This window comes from Macrobrachium nipponense, chromosome 8 (assembly GCF_015104395.2).
Source record: "Macrobrachium nipponense isolate FS-2020 chromosome 8, ASM1510439v2, whole genome shotgun sequence".
Lineage (NCBI taxonomy): Eukaryota > Metazoa > Arthropoda > Malacostraca > Decapoda > Palaemonidae > Macrobrachium > Macrobrachium nipponense.
The window spans coordinates 81,945,130-81,964,642 of NC_087203.1; the positions used below are offsets into that span (position 1 = coordinate 81,945,130).

General features: G+C 41.5%; 1 protein-coding gene and 1 long non-coding RNA gene across 6 annotated transcripts in view; one reads left to right on the plus strand and one right to left on the minus strand.

Annotated features, from left to right (window-relative positions):
* The window catches only part of LOC135222887 (coiled-coil domain-containing protein 77-like), a 343,870-nt gene that overhangs the window by 316,407 nt on the left and 7,950 nt on the right, over window positions 1–19,513 (minus strand). For all 5 annotated transcript variants that reach the window (XM_064261256.1, XM_064261254.1, XM_064261257.1 and 2 more), the window contains exon 4: window positions 15,435–15,594. In XM_064261256.1, the coding sequence (XP_064117326.1) occupies window positions 15,435–15,594 (160 nt within the window). The remainder of the gene's footprint in view (window positions 1–15,434; window positions 15,595–19,513) is intronic.
* LOC135222885 (uncharacterized) lies at window positions 2,724–3,245 on the plus strand. The gene is made up of 3 exons (XR_010316378.1): window positions 2,724–2,838; window positions 2,967–3,062; window positions 3,177–3,245. It is a non-coding gene; the product is annotated as an uncharacterized LOC135222885 (long non-coding RNA).

Genomic DNA, 19,513 nt, shown 5'->3' on the forward strand with positions numbered 1-19,513 from the left:
AACTAGTTTGCGGGCGAATGAATACACTAGCTTGTTGGGATGCGCAGTTTAAAAACAGTCCAAAAGCGCAAATATAATGAAAAAATCATTGCTTGTTTCCAGTACATAATTAAAAAAACTAAGTTTCTGGTTAGATTACAACACAAATTCCAAGGTTACGACGTTTTGTTATGCTTTTAACGATACCTCATATGCAGAACTAGTTTTTGAGCGGAGGTGCATAAATTAATTAACGCTATTAAACTGTATGGTAAATTGACCTTGAACAACGACCTCGGACGGTCGAGGACGCCAAGCGTAACAATATGAAAGGACGCCACTTCAATCGCGTGCCTGCCTGCATTTCACTAGGTTGTGTGCTGAGACGTTGCTGAAATTCCTTGCCATTTTCGCAAATTTACAATGGCTCCTAAACGCCAAAGTACTTCCTCCGATGATAGTTCATCCAAGAAGAGGAAGGTCATCACGATGGAGGTCAAATATGACGTGATAAAGCGTTCGGAGAAGGGAGAAAACTAACACCGAAATAGGCCGTTCTTTAGGCTTGAGCAGGACCACGGTGGTAACCATTGTGAAGGATAAGGAACGTATTCTGAAGCATGTTAAGGATGCTGCACCGATGAAGTCAACGGTGATAAACGAGAAGCAACGTAGCCAGAGCATTGTTGAAATGGAGAAATTGCTCATGATCTGGCTGGAGGACCAGAACCAGCGACGTGTTCCGGTGAGCTTAAGTGTAATCCAGGAGAAGGCTAGAGCGCTGCATGAGGCAGTAGTGAAAAAGTTTGGCGAAGGCAGTGCTGGTGGTGAATTTTCCGCGAGTAGAGGTTGGTTTAACCGTTTTAAGGCTCGTGCAAATTTGCATAATGTGAAGCTGCAAGGTGAAGCTGCTAGTGCTGATAGCGAAGCAGCAGAAAGTTTTCCAGGTGGTTTGGCTGAGATAATTAAGGATGGTGGTTACACGGCTGACCAAGTCTTTAATGTGGATGAGACTGGATTATTTTGGAAAAGAATGCCAAATCGAACGTACCTTTCCAAGGAGGAGAAGTCAGCACCTGGCCATAAAGCTGGAAAGGAGCGACTGACTTTGCTGTTTGGGGCCAATGCAAGTGGTGATTTGAAACTGAAGCCCTTGCTGGTGTATTTGGCCGAGAATCCCAGGGCTTTCAAGGGCATTTTCAAGAGTCAACTCCCTGTGATTTGGAAATCTAACAAGAAGGCGTGGGTTACCTTAATGGTCTTCGAAGATTGGTTCAATGACCATTTCGTGCCAGCAGTGGAGCGGTATTTGACTTCGAAGGGTCTGCCTTTTAAGGCCCTCTTAGTCCTGGACAATGCCCCTGGTCACCCTTCAAATTTGAGCGACATGCATCCTAATGTGAAGGTGGTGTACCTCCCACCCAATACCACATCGCTGATACAGCCAATGGACCAGGGAGTAATAGCTAATTTCAAGGCTTACTACCTTAGAAGGACCATACGTTTTTGCTTTGAGGGCCATAGAAGCTAACAAGGAGTTGACACTGAAGCAATTCTGGAAGGGCTTACAACATTGCAGATGCAGTGAAGAACATTGCAAGTGCTTGGGACGAGGTGAAGACGACCACTTTAAATGGGGCCTGGAGGAAACTGTGTCCACAGTTTGTGCACAGTTTTGAAGGCTTTGACCAGGCAGAAGACGTCGAGACTGTGACGAGGAAGATCGTAGGGCTAAGCAAGAGGCTGAAACTAGATCTTGAACCTGATGATGTAACAGAGCTGCTGGCTTCCCATGGAGAGGAATTGTCTGCAGAGGACTTACTAGAACTTGAACAACAAATGATTGAGGAAGAGGAGGCGGCACCAGAGCCAAAACCCAGGTCATTAACTGTGAAAGGCTTGTCAGAGGGTTTTACTCATCTGGAGAGAGCCTTGGCTTCTTTTGAGGCAGAAGACCCTAACGTTTCTAGGTTTGACAAAATCAAGAGAGGAATCATGGATTTGGTGACTTTCTACAAGGAGACCCTGAAGGAGAAGCAGACGAAGAGAAGTGTGCAGTCCAGGCTTGACACTTTCTTTCACAAGTCTCCAGTACCACCACCTCCCACTCCTAGTCCTGGTAAGGAATTCTGAACTGTTTTACTAATTTATGTGTTTACATAGTGTACATATTAAAATGTGTTAATTTTTTAATGTAACAACAAAATGTAAGAGTAAATTGTAACTTCATTAATTTCATCATTTGTATTTTATTGCAGAAGTGGTGACAGTTCCAGATCCCCCTGTACTACCTGTGACAGTTCCAGATCTCCCTGTACTACCTGTGACAGTTCCAGATCTCCCTGTACTACCTGTGACAGTTCCAGATCCCCCTGTACCTGGACCCTCTGTATCAGCCCGCCCACCTGTACGTGTACTACAATCAGGTAAGCAATTTCATTTTTCTCATTTTCATGTTGGAAATTGTTTACACCCTACATACATACGTACACTAACTTACATAGTGGTACAATGTGTTTGATGTTGCATAACCTTATTATTTTTTTTTTTTTTTCATTTCAGACCCCTTTGATAGTGACAGTGACCCAGATGACCCTGAGCCTTTCCATGGTTTTGATGCCTTGCCCTATACATCAGGTAAGGAATCCTTAACAAATTTGTATAAAATGTTTTATAAATTGCTAATAGAAATTTTATTAAAAGTGTACATATGCTACAATTACATCCACCTTATAATATATTTATGTACCCTATCATTCTTTCCAGATGTAGATGTTCCCTCATCAGTTGATACGAGTATCACCTCTCCAGAGCCCAAATCAGTTGATACGAGTAGTATCACCTCTCCCATTCCTTCAGGTAAAAGAATTCTTCATTTTTTATATTGAACATACGTATTAACACACTACATATGTCAAACAGTAATAACATGTGCAGTAGTTCACAGTAGTAGTAACTATCATTTTATATATTTTTTATCATTCCAGACTCCCAAGCACCTGCCCATCCCACTCCATAGCCCAGCCACCCACTCTCATGTACCATATGGCCATCCCAGTAAGCAAGCCAACCACTAGAATTTGGTAAGGACATTTTTTTTTATTAATGTTTTATTATTACATATGTAAAAATAACCATGTTATGTATGTAACATAACATACTATATAATCATATGTACTATTACATTATCATTCCAGACTGGCATGCACCTGTGACTTACATAAACCAGACCTCTACATAGCCTACATGTCTTCATTTTGCTGAAGGTAAGGAATTCTCAGTTGTGTTTAATGTTTGCATACGTACAATAAATTTTGTACTAAGTGGTTACATACTGTCCTTTAATATTAATTCTTCATTCCAGACTGCCCATCATACCTAGCCTGTTATCTGTGATAAAGCACACTGAAGTTAGGTTTGGAATGCATCCTTATCATGAATGCTCTACACCTCCACCTCCATCTCCCACAACCTAGGTAACAGCTTTGAGACTCACTAAAAGTTGGTAAGTTATGTAAGGAATTTCTAAATTAAGTTTTATACTACATGTTATATGTGATATTAAACCACTGTATGGTGCATATTACTGTATGTAACTTACTATGCATAGAGTACTTACTGACAAAATTATTTTTGTACATTCCAGAACCCCCTGAATGATGTAGGCTATTGGGGCCACATAAGACTTTGTCCATCCAGGGTTACATTGAACGACAACTTTAAACTAAAAGTAAGGAATTAATTAACATACATTAACTCTTTTAGTACTCTTGATATATCTACAGTAATTAACATATTGCATTCACAACTTTCTGTAGTGTATATTTTGTACACTAATTTTGTTACTTTTTCCTTCCAGAACCAAAACATTTTTCACACAACTCCAGGTTGTTACTAACAAATTACTACTACAAGTGTCATCAAGGGATAACTACAAGTAGAAGCCATTTTTCCTTTTTTGGATGGAAAAAACCCTTCAGGAAAGTATACGTATCACATGTAACATGTAGTGTAACAAAGTATGAACAGTAAGGTTTTTGGACATACAGTAGTACATATTACATACGTACATAACTTTTTTTTTACAGGAATTTCCAACCAAGTTTGATTATGTACATACATGTTTATAACCACTGTACATAGGTTACTGTATGTAACTTACTAAAACATCATAACATGATTAACTTTGATACTTTTTTTGGTACATTCAGAAAACCAGGACCCCCTCCATGATGCAGGCTATGGGGGCCACATAAAAACTTTTGTCGGAGGGTTACTACATAACATAGCACGACAACTGTAAACTATGTACTACTGTACTAAAGGTAAGGAATTATACATAGTAGTAAACATACATTAAGTAAGTTTTATACGTACATACTAAAAAAAAGTGACCAAGATCTCTCACATGGGATAAGTGATCAAGGTCCCTCATGGAATTACATACTGTACACTCCCTGCTGAACATGGGGGGTGTAGACCAATCATTTACAATATGCATACCAGTTGATATTAAACCACTGTATGGTGCATATTACTGTATGTAATCTTACTATGCATAGAGGTACTTACTGACAAAATTATTTTTTGTACATTCCAGAACCCCCTGAATGATGTAGGCTATAGGGGCCACATAAGACGTTTTTTTTTTTTGTCCATCCAGGGTTACCATTGAACGCCAAACTTTAAACTAAAGGTAAGGAATTAATTAACATACATTAACTAAGTTTTATACATGTTATATATGTGATATTAAACACTGTATGGTGCATATTACTGTATGTAACTTACTATGCATAGAGTACTTACTGACATACTAATTATTTTTTGTACATTCCAGAACCCTGAATGATGTAGGCTATGGGGCCACATAAGACTTTGTGCATCCAGGGTTACATAGCAGGACACTTTAAACTAAAAGTAAGGAATTAATTCACATACATTAACTTTTTTACTCTTGATATAACTCAAAGTAAGGAATTATAAACTAAAAGTAAGGAATTAATTAACATACATTAACTCTTTTACTCTTGATATCTATAATTTACTTGCATTCAGGACTTTGTGTAGTATTTTGTACTAATTGTGTTATACTTTTACCTTCCATAGCTACCAGACTGGGATTTTAGTGTACTCCAGGATCTACCAAATACTACTACGAAGTGTACAGTGCATAATATAGTGTTTAGTGTATAATCTAACCTAAGGATTAAGTGTAGTACATTGTGCTTTATAGTGTCACAAGAGTTTAATAAAGAATTAATACCTTCAAGAACCATCCTTTGCCATTGAAATAACCACACTACACATCATGCAATATACTTGCATGTCACACAGGTAAGGTCCTCTAACTTTTTCTTAGTTTAAGGCATATTTCCAAGTGTCGTTCCGGCTTACGACGATTTTTCGGCTTACGACGCGCCTCAAGAACGGAACCCCCGTCGTAACCCGGGACTGCCTGTATACTGTGCTAAACTATAAAGGATTCTTATTGTAGTATGCATTTTTTAAAAGCGTCGTTAACTCGGAGCGTCGGAAGCGTCAGCGTCGTAACCTCGGAACAAGCGTCGTAACCCAGGGCGGATTTTTCAATGAATATTTAAGAAAAAGCGTCGTAACCTCGGAACGTAGTAAGCCGGACCCGTCGTAACCCAGGGACCGCCTGTATTCCAGTTTGCCTTTCAGCTCAGGCTTCACACTGAGGGGCTAGTCCTCATGGTTGAAAAAGCTAAGAGGACTACCTTGCCTCTGACATATAAATCGGAGTATAAGTATTGCAGGATCAAGAGTCAGACTTCTGGGCCTTTACAAATGAGTGAGGAAAAGGCTGGAAAGAATATTAAGTCAGAGGAGTGGGATTGCTTCTATGATTCTAATAAGAAAAATAGAAAGGAAGCTCGATGTGTAGACTTACCACATCAGACGCCAGGTCAGCAAGTGTAGGTTCGAGTCCTATTCTCAACTGGAGGGAAGAGAAGTAGAAGAACAAGGAAGGAGGAGGAGAGGCCAGTCACTCTTGAATCCTTCCCACCCCTAGAACCACGCATCTTAGGCGAGATGCAACTTGTCCTCTTAAAGGAGCAGAGTAAGAAAACACAACTTGTTGAGCGTCCACCACAGATCCAAGGAAAAAAGGTTCCTAGGACTTGTGGAGAAAGACCCGAAGGAAGAAAGACAATGTGAGGTACCACTGTATTTATGTGAAAGAATATGGCGAATGGGGACCTATGTCTTTCACAATTGAATCAAAGAGAAGTAACTGTCACGATTCTGACCAGAGAAAAACTTCCATCAATGAGACCAATCAGTGAAGATGGCTCTAATCCATGGAATGTTACAGAGGACTGAAAGAGTTATCCAGCTATTTCGTTGCTGCTCAGCGAGATAGCCTATGCATACAAGGAAAGCTGAATAGTTCTTCAGCTGTGAAGACACAGGGATTGTACTGCTTGAGGAACCTGCTCTTGTACCACTGACATTGAAGGTTGGGTCAGGGAGGAACTCCTCTCATTGCGTTGGAAGCAGAGTTGGAAAGTCAGGCAACAAGCGAAGTCTTCCATCATTTATTTTCAATTCAGGGTGAACAATGTTTGTTGAACATCTTGCAAATTAGAAAATGCAGAGAAGACAAAACTATTGAGTTTGTTTGAAAATGTCATTCTGAGTTATTGCAGTGGCCCATGAGTCAGGTGCAATGGAGCAAAAGGCCTACAGACTTCTGTTGTACTGGGGGGTTAACATAAAGATGATGTGTATACTGAGATATATATCTGTGTCTGATGATTCTCGCAAGGGCGTGTGCAGAGCAGAAGACAGGAACCCTAAACGAGTTGAATGCCTCCCAGAGGCCTTAGATCTCTGTGAATGCTAGACAGAGAGGTTCCTCATTAGTAGTTAACCCTCAACTCAGGAGAAACAATACTAAGGCCAGAAATCTCTCCATGAGAAAGCAGTACCTTGCCCCTCACTCAAATCCGGAGGCTGAGTTTCATCTTGAAGTGTGTTTGGCTGATAGAACTATCGAGTGCACAACAGTTACCCTCAAGCACCAGCATGCTAACAGCAACAAGAGGGAAATGACTTTTGTTTGGTGAGTAATGCCACACTGTGGTGTTGTTGCTTAACAACAACACTGGGTGCATCAAAATCAAATCCTGAAACTCTTGGGAGGCCCAAAAGACTATGGGAAATATGGACCTTTGTCTTTCACAATTGAATCAGAGAGAAGTAACTCTCATGATTCTGACTAGAGAAAAACGTCCATCAATGAGACCAATCAGTGAAGATGGCTCTAATCCATGGAATGTTACAGAGGACTGAAAGAGCTATCCAGCTATTTCGTTGCTGCTCAGTGAGATAGCCTATGCATACAAGGAAAGCTGGACAGTTCTTCAGCTGTGAAGACACAGGGATTGTACTGCTTGAGGAACCGCTCTTGTACCACTGACATTGAAGGTTGGGTCAGGGAGGAACTCCTCTCATTGCGTTGGAAGCAGAGTTGGCAAGTTGGGCAACATGCGAAGTCTTCCATCATTTATTTTCAATTCAGGGTGAACAATGTTTGTTGAACACCTTGCAAATTAGAAAATGAAAAAAGAAGACAAAACTATTGAGTTTGTTTGAAAATGTCATTCTGAGTCATCGCAGTGGCCCATGAGTCAGGTGCAGTGGAGCAAAAGACCTACAGACTTGTGTTGTACTGGGGGGTTAACAGAAAGATGATAAGGGGTCTACTGAGATATATCTGTGTCTAACGATTCTCGCAAGGGCGTGTGAGAAGCAGAAGACAGGAACCCTAAACGAGTCAAATGCCTCCCAGAGATCTTAGGTCTCTGTGAATGCTACACAGAAAGGTTCCTCATTAGTAGTTAACCATCAACTGAGGAGAAACGATACTAAGGCAAACAATCTCTCTATGAGAAAGCAGTACCTAGCCCCTCACTCAAAATCCCGAGGCTGAGTTTCATCTTGAAATGTGTTTGACTGATAGAACTATCGAGTGCACAACAGTTACCCCAAGCACCAGCATGCTAACAGCAACAAGAGGGAAATGAAAATCTTGTTTGGTGAGTAATGCCACACTGTGGTGTTGCTGCTTAACAACACCACTGGTTGCATCAAAATCAAATCCTGAAACTCTTGGGAGGCCCAAATGGCTGCCTTCAGTTTCAGGATATTGATGAGGAGGTGCTTATCGCCTCGGTCACACACCTGAAGATAATTGTCCCACAGGTATGCGCCTATTACTCGGTTGGTGCATCTGATAACAGATGCATGTTTCGAGGAGAATATACAAATACGTATATTCAAAGGATACTGTTGAGCACACCACCTAATTCCTTCCTCAACATTCAAGAGGAAAAGAATTAAGGACTGGCAGCAGACCTCCTTTATTCTTTAATGAAGAGAATAAAGTCAAAGTTGTCTCAAAGGGAGGCTTCTATGATAACAACAGGATGCCAAAGATGGACTAGCTCTTAGCCAAATGGCTGTTCCCGATACAAGAACACAGGAGAGGCGGAAGTTCTATGGAAGACGGCCGAGACCCATAAGAAAGCAGGTACTTCTTCTGAAGAATACCTACTACTGGGTCTCGACTAAGTCATATCAAGTCCAGACAATCAACAGGCAATTCTTCTTTCTAGTACCAGCAGTAGGAGTACGCCTATTACAAGTGTTCTTCTCTATGCCTTTCCCTTTGCCTTCTTCCCAATTGGAAAAAAGGTTGAAGGAGAAACACGAATGTGCACTCTCTCAAAAGAGAAAGAAGATGGCTGACTATTTCATGATCATCTTTAGCAGCCTGAGACTTTATGCCTTGCACGGAGGACAAGGCAGGCTCCTTGGTATGTTCCTTGACTGCGGCAGCATCCATCACTCCCTAAGAGAGAGAGAGAGAGGCAAAACCAAATAAAGGCTCATTCCTAAGGGTCGAGACAACCTTGGAACTTACAAACTGGAGATCTGAATTAGGACACAGGTTGCTGACTGGTGTTGGATTGGGATGAAATCTCATAGGGAACCACCTGGAGGGAAACCATAGCGGTGTCCTCCAGGCTTGCTGTCTCGTTGCAAAAGGATATACCCTTGGTGGCAACAAGAAACAGCGTCAGACCCAAGATTGATAAAGAAGAATCGCTCCTGTTGCTGTAACAGAGGGGAAGAGAGCTTGATTGGGCGTCTCAAAACTGGGAATGAATTCCTTGTCTGGAGAAAAGGTATTTTTCTTGTCAAGAATGCTATCACCAGCAAAGAATGAGGCACCCTACGAAAAGCCTTGTCACTCCTGGAAGATCAAGACCCTCGAGCAGTGAAGGTTGTTCACAGGGGAAACTGTGGTCCTATTCCCAAGATCAATGTGCTGAAGAATCCGCGCAAAGATCTCTGATAAATGAAAATCAAGGGTATTCATTCCCCAAAGAAAAACCCTAGTTTTTCAAGCATGAAACTCCCGATTTTCTCTCCTTGAAGGGAGATTTGACAGAACCTAATGAAGCTTATCAACCAACTTGAGTGTATGTCAAGATGAGACGAGGATCAATGTCGAGATACTAACAACTTCAGCCGAATTCCAAGAGACGAACTGATTGGATTATCGGAAAGTTCTTTTCTTGTTTCTTTATTACACCATCTCTCAACAACCCAAGAGGGTTATAAAGAACAGGTAACAGGGTAGAAAGGGCATTTATTCTCTCTCAACCGATGAGCCTCAGAAGAAGGGGACATGGCAGCAGAAGATGCAGACTAGGATAAGTTTGAAGGAGGTGCTCATCTCTCAGGAATTTTTCCTTGAACTCCTCTCTGACATCTACAGGAGTAGCAACAGGAGTGACCAGGGCAGCTGCAGTAGGAGAATATACGAGAGCAGCCCAACCAACAATAACCATAGGAATGTCAGTAACAGCAACAGGAGCAATCCAGGTAGCTAGGGCAGGGGGCACAGCAGGAGCTGCCTCATGACTGGTTGTCAGGGAAACAGGAGCAATCAAAACAGGAGGCATAGCAGAGAAGACAGACTACAGGTACAACAAGGCGGTGCCATAGCATACAGGAGTGCCAAAGTTGAAAATCCTAAAAAAAAAAGGAACACCAACAATGACAATTCAGCCATCTACTGTTGTGCCTATGATGGTCACTGTCAACCTGAAAAAAAAAAAAAATTTGTAGAGGACTCCTCTCACTCTGAGGGTAATTGCCCTCCTCACCTGACAACCAAGCAAAGAGGGTGAAGGAGAGATCACTGTTGAAGGAGAGAACGCCATAAGGAAAAAGTACTGGGAGAGAGATTAACAAGAACTTACAGTACTGGGAGAGAGATTAACGAAGGAAAAGCTACCAAGGATGCCATTGGAAGCGAAAAACTTCCGACGATGCTCAACAATCCCCATCTGACATTTTCTCCTGGCAAACTCTCCAACAGCGCATGCGGCAAGAGCAAAACCCACAAATAATAATAATAATACAAAAAAAAAGTTGTGCCCTTACAAGCATAGGGTATGAGGATGTGACTGGGGGTGAATGTTACGCCCTTGGCCACGGTCCTGAGACACACACACTGGGGGAAGGCAGCCTGCAAGGCTATCACAAATTGTGGGTTTATATATTAATAAATATGAAACACAGTATATTCAGTGCACAAAAAACTAAGAAAAGAAAAGATCCCACTGGGAAAATCGAGCATGAGCTCACAAAAACACGCCTGCATCGCATGACAGCTGAAAGCAAACTGGAATGCTTACATCCAGGCAGGCAGGTATTCCCGCCTATTGGATGGTAGTTACTGCCTAACCACCTTGTTCAAGAGTTTAGCAAACATTTTCCAGCTTTGTTGAAAGTAATTACTAATGTGAGGGGCCGAGGGTTTGTATATTGTGTAGGAACAATGAATATTTACAACCCTGTGCAGGCCCTTTTTCCAAGTCACTAGTAAATTTTACCAAGTCATACATGTTTTTTCTAATAATTTATTTTATTTTGTAAAATGACAATTTGTCCAAAATTGCATTTTTCATAACCATACAAACCTGAGGTCCTTTTACAATAGAAAGGTAACTAGCGGCAGCTGGATGGTCGTAAGTAGAGGAGGAGGAAGTAGCTGGACGACCTGCCAGACTGAAGCGAACCCTCCTGTCTGGAGATGAGTGAGTTCACCTAGCCTAGCACTGAGTCAGCCAGTTGCGATCGCGGCAGACCCAACGTCACCATGGGTTCCTTTTTTAGGCCCCCAGAACAACTCGAGCCGGGACGTGGGCTCAGAAGGTGTGAGCGGAGATCCTTCCCGAGGTCGTTGTGCTGATGAATCAGCGCAATGACCTCAGCAAAATTCCTCTGGATCTCAGGAGTGACCGCATCTTGAGGAGTAGGACCGTCAAGCCCCTCCAGCAAGAACGGCTCCCGAGACTCTCCTCCTTCAGAAGGAGTAACAGCGACAGACCCCTCCCGGTCTCCTCCTGCCACTTGCGCATACGACCTGGTCAATCCGAGGACCGTGCCTGGCACGTAGGGTGTCGTGGCAGGATCGTGAGGGGCGCGACAATCACTCCTTGTTGTCTCACCCTTCCCGGTGTAACCCGAGGAAGTTGAAGGAACAGGAGAGGAAGACCTGACGCTCCCCCCTCGCTCACCGGCAGAACCGGTGAGCTTGGGGGGCTGCAGGCGATCGCCAACCCGCGGTGGCAATCGAGCTGCAGGCCTGGTCGTGCCGATCCCCTGGAGCAAGCGGCTGGACCGAGAACAGCAGCCCCGGTCCCGTGCGTCAGAGGAGCTGCTGCTGGTCCCCCTATCCGTCCGGTCCCGGTGGGAGCGGCGGTCAGGGGACCTGCAGAGACCAATGTCGCGGTGGGACCGGTGCCTGTTCTCACAGCGCATTGAACCGCTGTGGCTGCGATTGAGGGGACCTCTTACCAGCCTCAGCCCGTGGCCGGTTTGGGACCGTCACGGCAACCCTGGTAACCAGCTGGTCGCTACGAGAGTGATCGCTGGCCTGGAGAGAGTCACCTGAGCGGCTCTCACCAGCCTTGGGCTCCGTGCCCTGGTCCTGGCGGCGAGCGAGCCCCACCCCGAGCGAATGGAAGACCCCAAATACAACTGCACGTCAGGGCACCTCATGCCCTACTCTAAGCTCGATAGATCGGGCGAAGAGAAGGACAGAGAAACCTTCCCCCAAAAGGGGAAGGCGCCATACGCGGGAGCTGAGCCAGGGGCAGGAAAGAAGAGGAAGTGTCCGTAACCAAGGGAGTCGCTGGAGAGCTTTCTGACAACTTCTTGGCAGGTCTAAGCTTCCTCCTACCCTCGTACAGCACCCACTGCACCTCCGACCAATTCACACAAAATTACATGGCTCGGTCCGAGAGCATTCACGCCCCCGCACAAAGGACATGAGGATCTATCTCGGGGAAAGAGCGAAAGACCCCACACTTGCGGCCCTCCACACCAGGGCAAACTCTGCGGCTGATGGGGGGGCGCGGGGATAGCTCCATTGCACGAGAATCCATAATCAATGTAATAAAAAGTAATAAGGAAAGTCACGTACTTACAATACACTTTCACTACACTGACAAACCAAGTTGAAGAAACAACACACAACCAAACCATACGACAATGAAGCAGGCAGAGAGCGATGACGAACACGTCCTCCACCAACGCGGCTGAAAGCAAAAGTGGTTCTTCATCTCCCAGTCGCGCGGCGCGCGCACTGTCAGACAAACAGTTAACTACCGAACTCCCTTGTTCGAAGCTTACGACCATTCCAGCTGCCGCTAGTTACCTTCCTATTGTTAAAGGACCGATGGTTTGTATTTCGTATCGGAACAAACTATGTACCTATTTTGTTAGTTCAAACTCAAGAAAAACCCACTAAAAATGTTTACATATACCTTTTTTTAGTAGTTTTATCACAAAAAGTGCATTTTAGGATGAAATTGATAAAAAAAACCAGGAATTTGTGGATATTTCAAATTGAAAAATACCGTGATAGGCGAATTTTCTGTGAATAATAAGGGTATATGTTTGAAAGAGAAATCTGCGAATACATGAGTCCGAGAATCCAGTTTCACTGTACTACTCTAAACCTGTTATAGATACTCATATGATGATGTCCATCCATTAACCCTTCAACGCCTAAGGGGTATAATAAAAATTGTCTCCCATATGCCGAGGGGGTCTCGGAGTGAGCGCTGAAGCGGAAAAAATATTTTTTTCAAAAAATCACAGCGCGCTTAGTTTTCAAGATTAAGAGTTCATTTTTGGCTCTTTTTTTGCCATTGCCTGAAGTTTAGTATGCAACCATCAGAAATGAAAAAAAATATCATTATCATATATAAATAATGCGATATATGATAGTGCGAAAACAGAATTTCATATATAATTGCATTCAAATCGAGCTGTGAGCAAAACGGTTAAAGCTAACGAGTTAATTTTTTTCGTTGTATTGTACACTAAATTGTGATAATTTTGGTATAAAACACATTGTAAAACGATCAAAGCAACACAGAGAAAATATTATCACAAAATGATGCATGAATTCGTAACACGCAGACGTAAAAAAATGTTTTTTTCAAAAATTCACCATAAATCTAAATATTGTTCTAGAGACTTTCCCAATTTGTTTTCAAAATGAAGATAAATGATTGAATATTATACTGTAAAAGATTTAGCTTACAATTGCAGTTTTTGACCATTTCGGACGAGTTAAAGTTGACCGAATGTCTAATTTTTATATATATCTTTTTTTATATGCAAATATTTCAAAAATGAGAAAAGCTACAACCTTCAATTATTTTTTTTGTATTCTACATAAAATTGCGCACATTTTCATATATAAAACTCTTCAAAATTCCTAATATGAAATGGAGAAAATATTATGATAATGCGACATACGCATTTCGGAGATTTGCGGGGGAGAATCCGCGCGCGGAGGGAAGGAAAGTTTTTTTTTTAATTCACCATAAATCTAAATATTGTGCTAGAGACTTCGAATTTATTACAAAATGAAGATAAATGACTGAATATTGCTAGACTGTAAGAGTTTTACCTTACAATTGCGTTTTTCGACCATTTCGGTAGAGTCAAATTTGACTGAACGTGGTTTTTTTTCTTTTTTTTTTTTTTTTTTTTTTTTTTAGTTTATTGTGATTTATATGCAAATATTTTGAAAATGAGAAAAGCTATAACCTTCAATTATTTTTAGTTGTATTCTACATGAAATTGCACACATTTTCATATATAAAACTTTATGTAACTGGTAATTTAAAATGGTGCAAACATTACAAGAATCGCACGTATGATTTTTTCGGAAGAGTTACCGCGCGGATGTAAGGAAAATGTTTTTTTTTTTTTTATAAATTCACCATAAATCAAAATATTGTGCTAGAGACTTCCAATTTGTTGCAAAATGAAGGTAAATGTTTGAATATTATTAGAATATAAGAGTTTTAGCTTACAATTGCATTTTTCGACCATTTCGGTAGAGTCAAAGTTGACCGAAGGTTGAAATTTTTGCACTTTATCGTTATTTATATGAAAATATTTCAAAACTGATAAAAGCTACAACCATGGGTTGTTTTTAGTTGTATTGTGTATGAAATTGTGCACATTTCCATATATAAAACTTTATGTAACGGCTAATTTAAAATGGTCCAAACATTACGAGAATCGCACGTATGATTTTTTCGGAGGAGTTACCACGACGTAAGGAAAAAGTTTTTATCATGAATTTACCATAAGTCAAAATATTGTGCTAGAGACTTCCAATATGTTGCAAAATGAAGGTAAATGATTGAATATTACTAGAATATAAGAGTTTTAGCTTACAATTGCGTTTTTCGACCATTTCGTTAGAGTCAAAGTTGACCGAAGGTTGAAATTTTGGCACATCGTTATTTATATGAAAATATTTCAAAACTGATAAAAGCAACAATCATGAATATTTTTTGGTTGTATTCTACATGAAATTGCACACATTTTCATATATAATACTCCATGTAACGGCTAATTAAAAATGGTGCAAAAATTGTCAAAGTAACAAAATAATTTCTGAGATGTGTCACTGATACTTTTTAGTGCAATAAGAAAGAAATTCGTGCTTGCGCGCCTGCGTAACGATTGTAAACAAAACAACGCCTTGATCCGTGAGCTCCCAGCATCCCCCAAGGCGCGTGATTCAAAAGTTTTTTGCTTGGTAGGCTTATAAGTATTTTTCCGCGAATTTATAAAAAAAACTTTTCTATGTCGACATAAAATACGTCCAATTGGCACCCAACAGACAATTTATCTCGATGTAAAATACGTCCAATAGGCGTTTAAGGGTTAAGGGTTAAAAGAATAATCTGATGACAAAATGTTAATGATGAAGATAACTTGCTGAAACCATAAAACAACAACAAAATTATACCACAACCACTAGCATCATTAAGTACCTTGCTTACTGCAATACTGCGCAGTTCTATGTTACAAACCTGTAGTTGCTCTTTCTCAGCATACAGGCGTAAAACTTGTTGACGTTCTGCATGAATGAATATATTTACATCAGATAACGCAGAACGGAGCTCAATAAGTTCCCGCACCATCTGTTTACGTTCATCATCAGTTAATGATGGCTTGTTTATTTGTCCATACCTGAAAAAAAAATCATGTGGCTTCATAATACAAATCTTAGCATGCTGAGTAGGGAGTCCCCGGTTATCAGCAATCCAGTTTTGTGGCGCCTGTCTACCATAAAAAATCAGTGATTTTTGGTGCCATAATGCACCGATTTCTGGTTATCAGCGTCAATACATACCTAATAGAGGCAGCATTAACCAGTTATTGGAGCCAAAATCCAGTTAACAGCACCATAATCGCTAAATATTGCCAATTTTCATTTATCTGTGATTTTCGCTCATCATCAAGCCATCAGAACGGAACCTAAGCCGATAATCAGAGACTGCCTGTACTATGAAGATAAGTAAGAAATTATTTAGTACTTCAACAAGAAAAAGACTTACAGAGTATGAGGTGAACAATCACCTGTTGTAGAATGTATAAACACCAACAAAGACTACTATGGATTTCAGGGACTGTGAGTTATTGTTTTTCACAAATATCTTTCAAACTAATTACTTTATCGAAATGGTACTTTAACACAAGTGTACAAGACACCTGTAAATTTTTGGCAACAGTGCATTGTCAAACTGTGTTAGTTACGGCAATTTCTCTTCACTTTTAAAGGCAAAGTCGAATGAGTCAGCAAGAGTAGTTTACAGATTTGAACGACAGCCATCCCCGTCCCTTCACCTTCCTCCGTCCCTCCCTTTCTCTCACTCTCTATTTATCGCTATTTTTCTCATTTCTCCCCCAATAATACTGTTTTCCATGATATTTTTCAATACTAGCAAATAATTGGAGAGTTCATAATGAAAAGGATAGCGAGGTTTGACATAATGACCATAATAACAGTTAATTTTTCCCAATGTACATATTTGTTTACAGTATCCTTGGCATGTCAGGTAATACCGTAATGATGTGGGGTTGTTTATCGACAGCAGCACTTGCACTATAAGAATTCACTTCGTAATTGATTGAGACATATTTTTCACTGCTGTCATGGTTGCCCTGTTACTTTGTCTGCATTATTGCAGAGATGCATTTCCAATACAACTCCTAACCATATACAAAATAGAGAAAGCTGACAATCGAATAAGGATCAATCTCAATAGATAAATGAATCTTCATAACGCATGCAAAATACACATGCATATTGGTCAATAAATCAAACCAATCAATGCATCTATCTCTTTACCATATTATCTATTACTTTGTCTATATTTAACCCTTGGAGTAAATAAATATATATATATATCCAAACAGCGGTGGCCACAGCCGGATATACATCAATGAGGATGATATAAAGACTTGCTAAAAGGGTCAATTTATTCCCGATGTTTCGCAATGTCTTCATTACATTTTTGAGGGCTGTACAAAATAGATAGCATAAAATAAATTACAATAAAGCTAAGAATTTGAAATTTAAAAATAAAAGTTGCACAATGATTACAAACTTAAAATATTAAAAAGACTAAAAATACACCTTTAAAAAACAAAAACCGTAAAATAAACAGGACAAAAAATTATTAAAATAAGTAAAAAAAAAAAAAATAATAATAATAAGAAATATTCAAAAGTTAAGTAAAACTGGACCAACCTACTCAGCGGCAATGTCAAGACTGGAGATAAAAGGTAAAAAACTAAAAGAGGTACAGTGTGCCAGCAGAGGTTTGGCTGTTTAACAAGGGGACGAGTCGTTTGATCATTAACGATTCTAAGATTGTCAAATCGTGGCTGTTGGAAGCTCGTCCTACAACTGTAAAGTCCTTATTTTCAATGGAGGTTTTATATATTTTCGAATGATTTCTAATATGACAATTTGTCGAAAATTGCATTCTTCCTAATTATACAAACCTGAGGTCCTTTAACAATAGGAAGTAGCTAGCGGCAGCTGGAACGGTCGTAAGCTTCGAACAAGGGAGAACGGTAGTTAACTGCTTGTCCGACAGTGCACGCCCTGCGTGCCTGGGAGGTGAAGAATCACTTTTGCTTTAGGCCCATGCAAAAAAATGCAGAGTGAGGGGTGGCATGAGGTGGGACTATATGTAAAGGACCTCAGGTTTGTATACAGTGGACCCCCCGTATTTGCGTTCTCCAGATTCACGGACTCACACATTCGCGGATTTCTCTCGGGAACGTTTCCCTGCATTATTCGCGGAAAATTCGCGCATTCGCGGTATTTTTCTATGGTAAATATCCTAAAATTCCTGTTTTTTTTGATGAATTTTATCATAAAATACACTTTTTGTGATAAAACTATTAAAAAAACCATGTATGAAAATTTTTAGTGGGTTTTTCTTAAGTTTTAACTAACAAAATAGGCTGTTTTTAGCATTTTTATAAGGGTTCCAAACATTCGCGGGTTCTAACTATTCACGGGGGGGTCTGGTAAGCATCCCCCGCGAATACAGGGGGACCACTGTAGTTAGGAAAAATGCAATTTTCAACAAATTGTCATTTGTTCCGATATGTAATACAAACCCTCGGTCCTTTAACAATAGGATGACTCACTTCTTGGTGGGAGGAATCTGTCTTTTGTGAACAGACTGGTGTTTGCCCAACCTTGGAATGCCTCCCTGGTCGTAAGAGCGAGGGAGGGATCCAAGCCTCTGTCCGATTGATCGGGGTGTGCACCGCAGGATCAATGGTCAGACCTCTGGACCGAGTACTAAGGGAGAGGCAAGCGTATCTCTTCGTAACAACAAGCAAGAACTTGTTCCTGTTTGCAAGAAGCAACATAAAGTTATGGGTTTGTCTCAAGTTGGCATCCACTTCCCCCCACCTTGTTGGAGGAAGTGGTGGATATATACTCCTATCCCTAATGAAAGGGATAGGCTGGAGCTCGGTCGAGTAGCTTACCTGCATCTTTTCCTTTTCCAGCGTGGTGACGACCGTGTCCCTCTGCCCACAGGTAGAGGGAGAGAAAGATGGGGAAGAGAAGCCAGTCGCACTCTCATTCACTCATTCATTCTTACAGTCACACCAGGAATCGATGCTGTTCTGCCTGCTCGGGTGCTGGGTAAGCTACACAACGTGTTGAGCAGCCACCACAGGTCCCAAGGAAAAAGTATCCAAGGACTTGTGGGCAATATCCTGTAGGTAGAAGGAGGTGAAGGTAGTCTGGTTGGCCCAGACACCTGCCTTCAGGACCTGCGCCACGGAGAAGTTCTTGCGGAACGCAAGGGAAGGACCAATACCTCTGACTTCATGGGCTCTCGGATGAAAGGTACGGATGTCGTCACTACCATCAGTTTCGTACGCCCTCCTGATCACCTCACGCAGCCAGAAAGAAAGTGTGTTCTTGGATACTTCTTTCTTGGTCAGCCCAGTGCTAACAAAGAGGCGTCGACACTCAGGCCTGAGGTGTCGAGTTCTCTTCAGATAGCACCGTAGCACCCTCACAGGACAAAGCAGCATCTCATCCGCATCGTTGTCAGTGGAATCCATTAGGGAGGGGATTGTGAAAGACTCGAACCTGTCGTCAGGGATCGACGGATTCTGAGTCTTGGCTACGAAGCTCGGGATGAAATTGAGCGTCACAGATCCCCATCCCCTGGAATGCTTTACATTGAAAGACAGACCATGAAGTTCCCCTACTCTCTTCGCCGATGCCAGGCCCAGCAAGAAGAGGGTCTTGAGGGTCAGATCCCCATCTGACGACTCTCGGAGTGGCTCGAATGGTCTTAGAGTCAAACTCCTAAGGACGAGAGTCACATCCTACTCAGGGGGCCTGAGTTCCCTGGGTGGACAAGACCTTTCGAAGCTCCTCATAAGCAAGAAAATCTCAAACGAATTCGAGATATCCAGTCCCCTCAGCTTTAGGACCAGGGCCAGGACGGCTCTGTATCCTTTGACTGTGGGGACGGAGAGGAGCTTCTCTCGGCGAAGAAAAACGAGGAAATCCACTACCTGCTGAAGAGTGGCTCTGAGAGGAGATAGACCCCGTCTACGA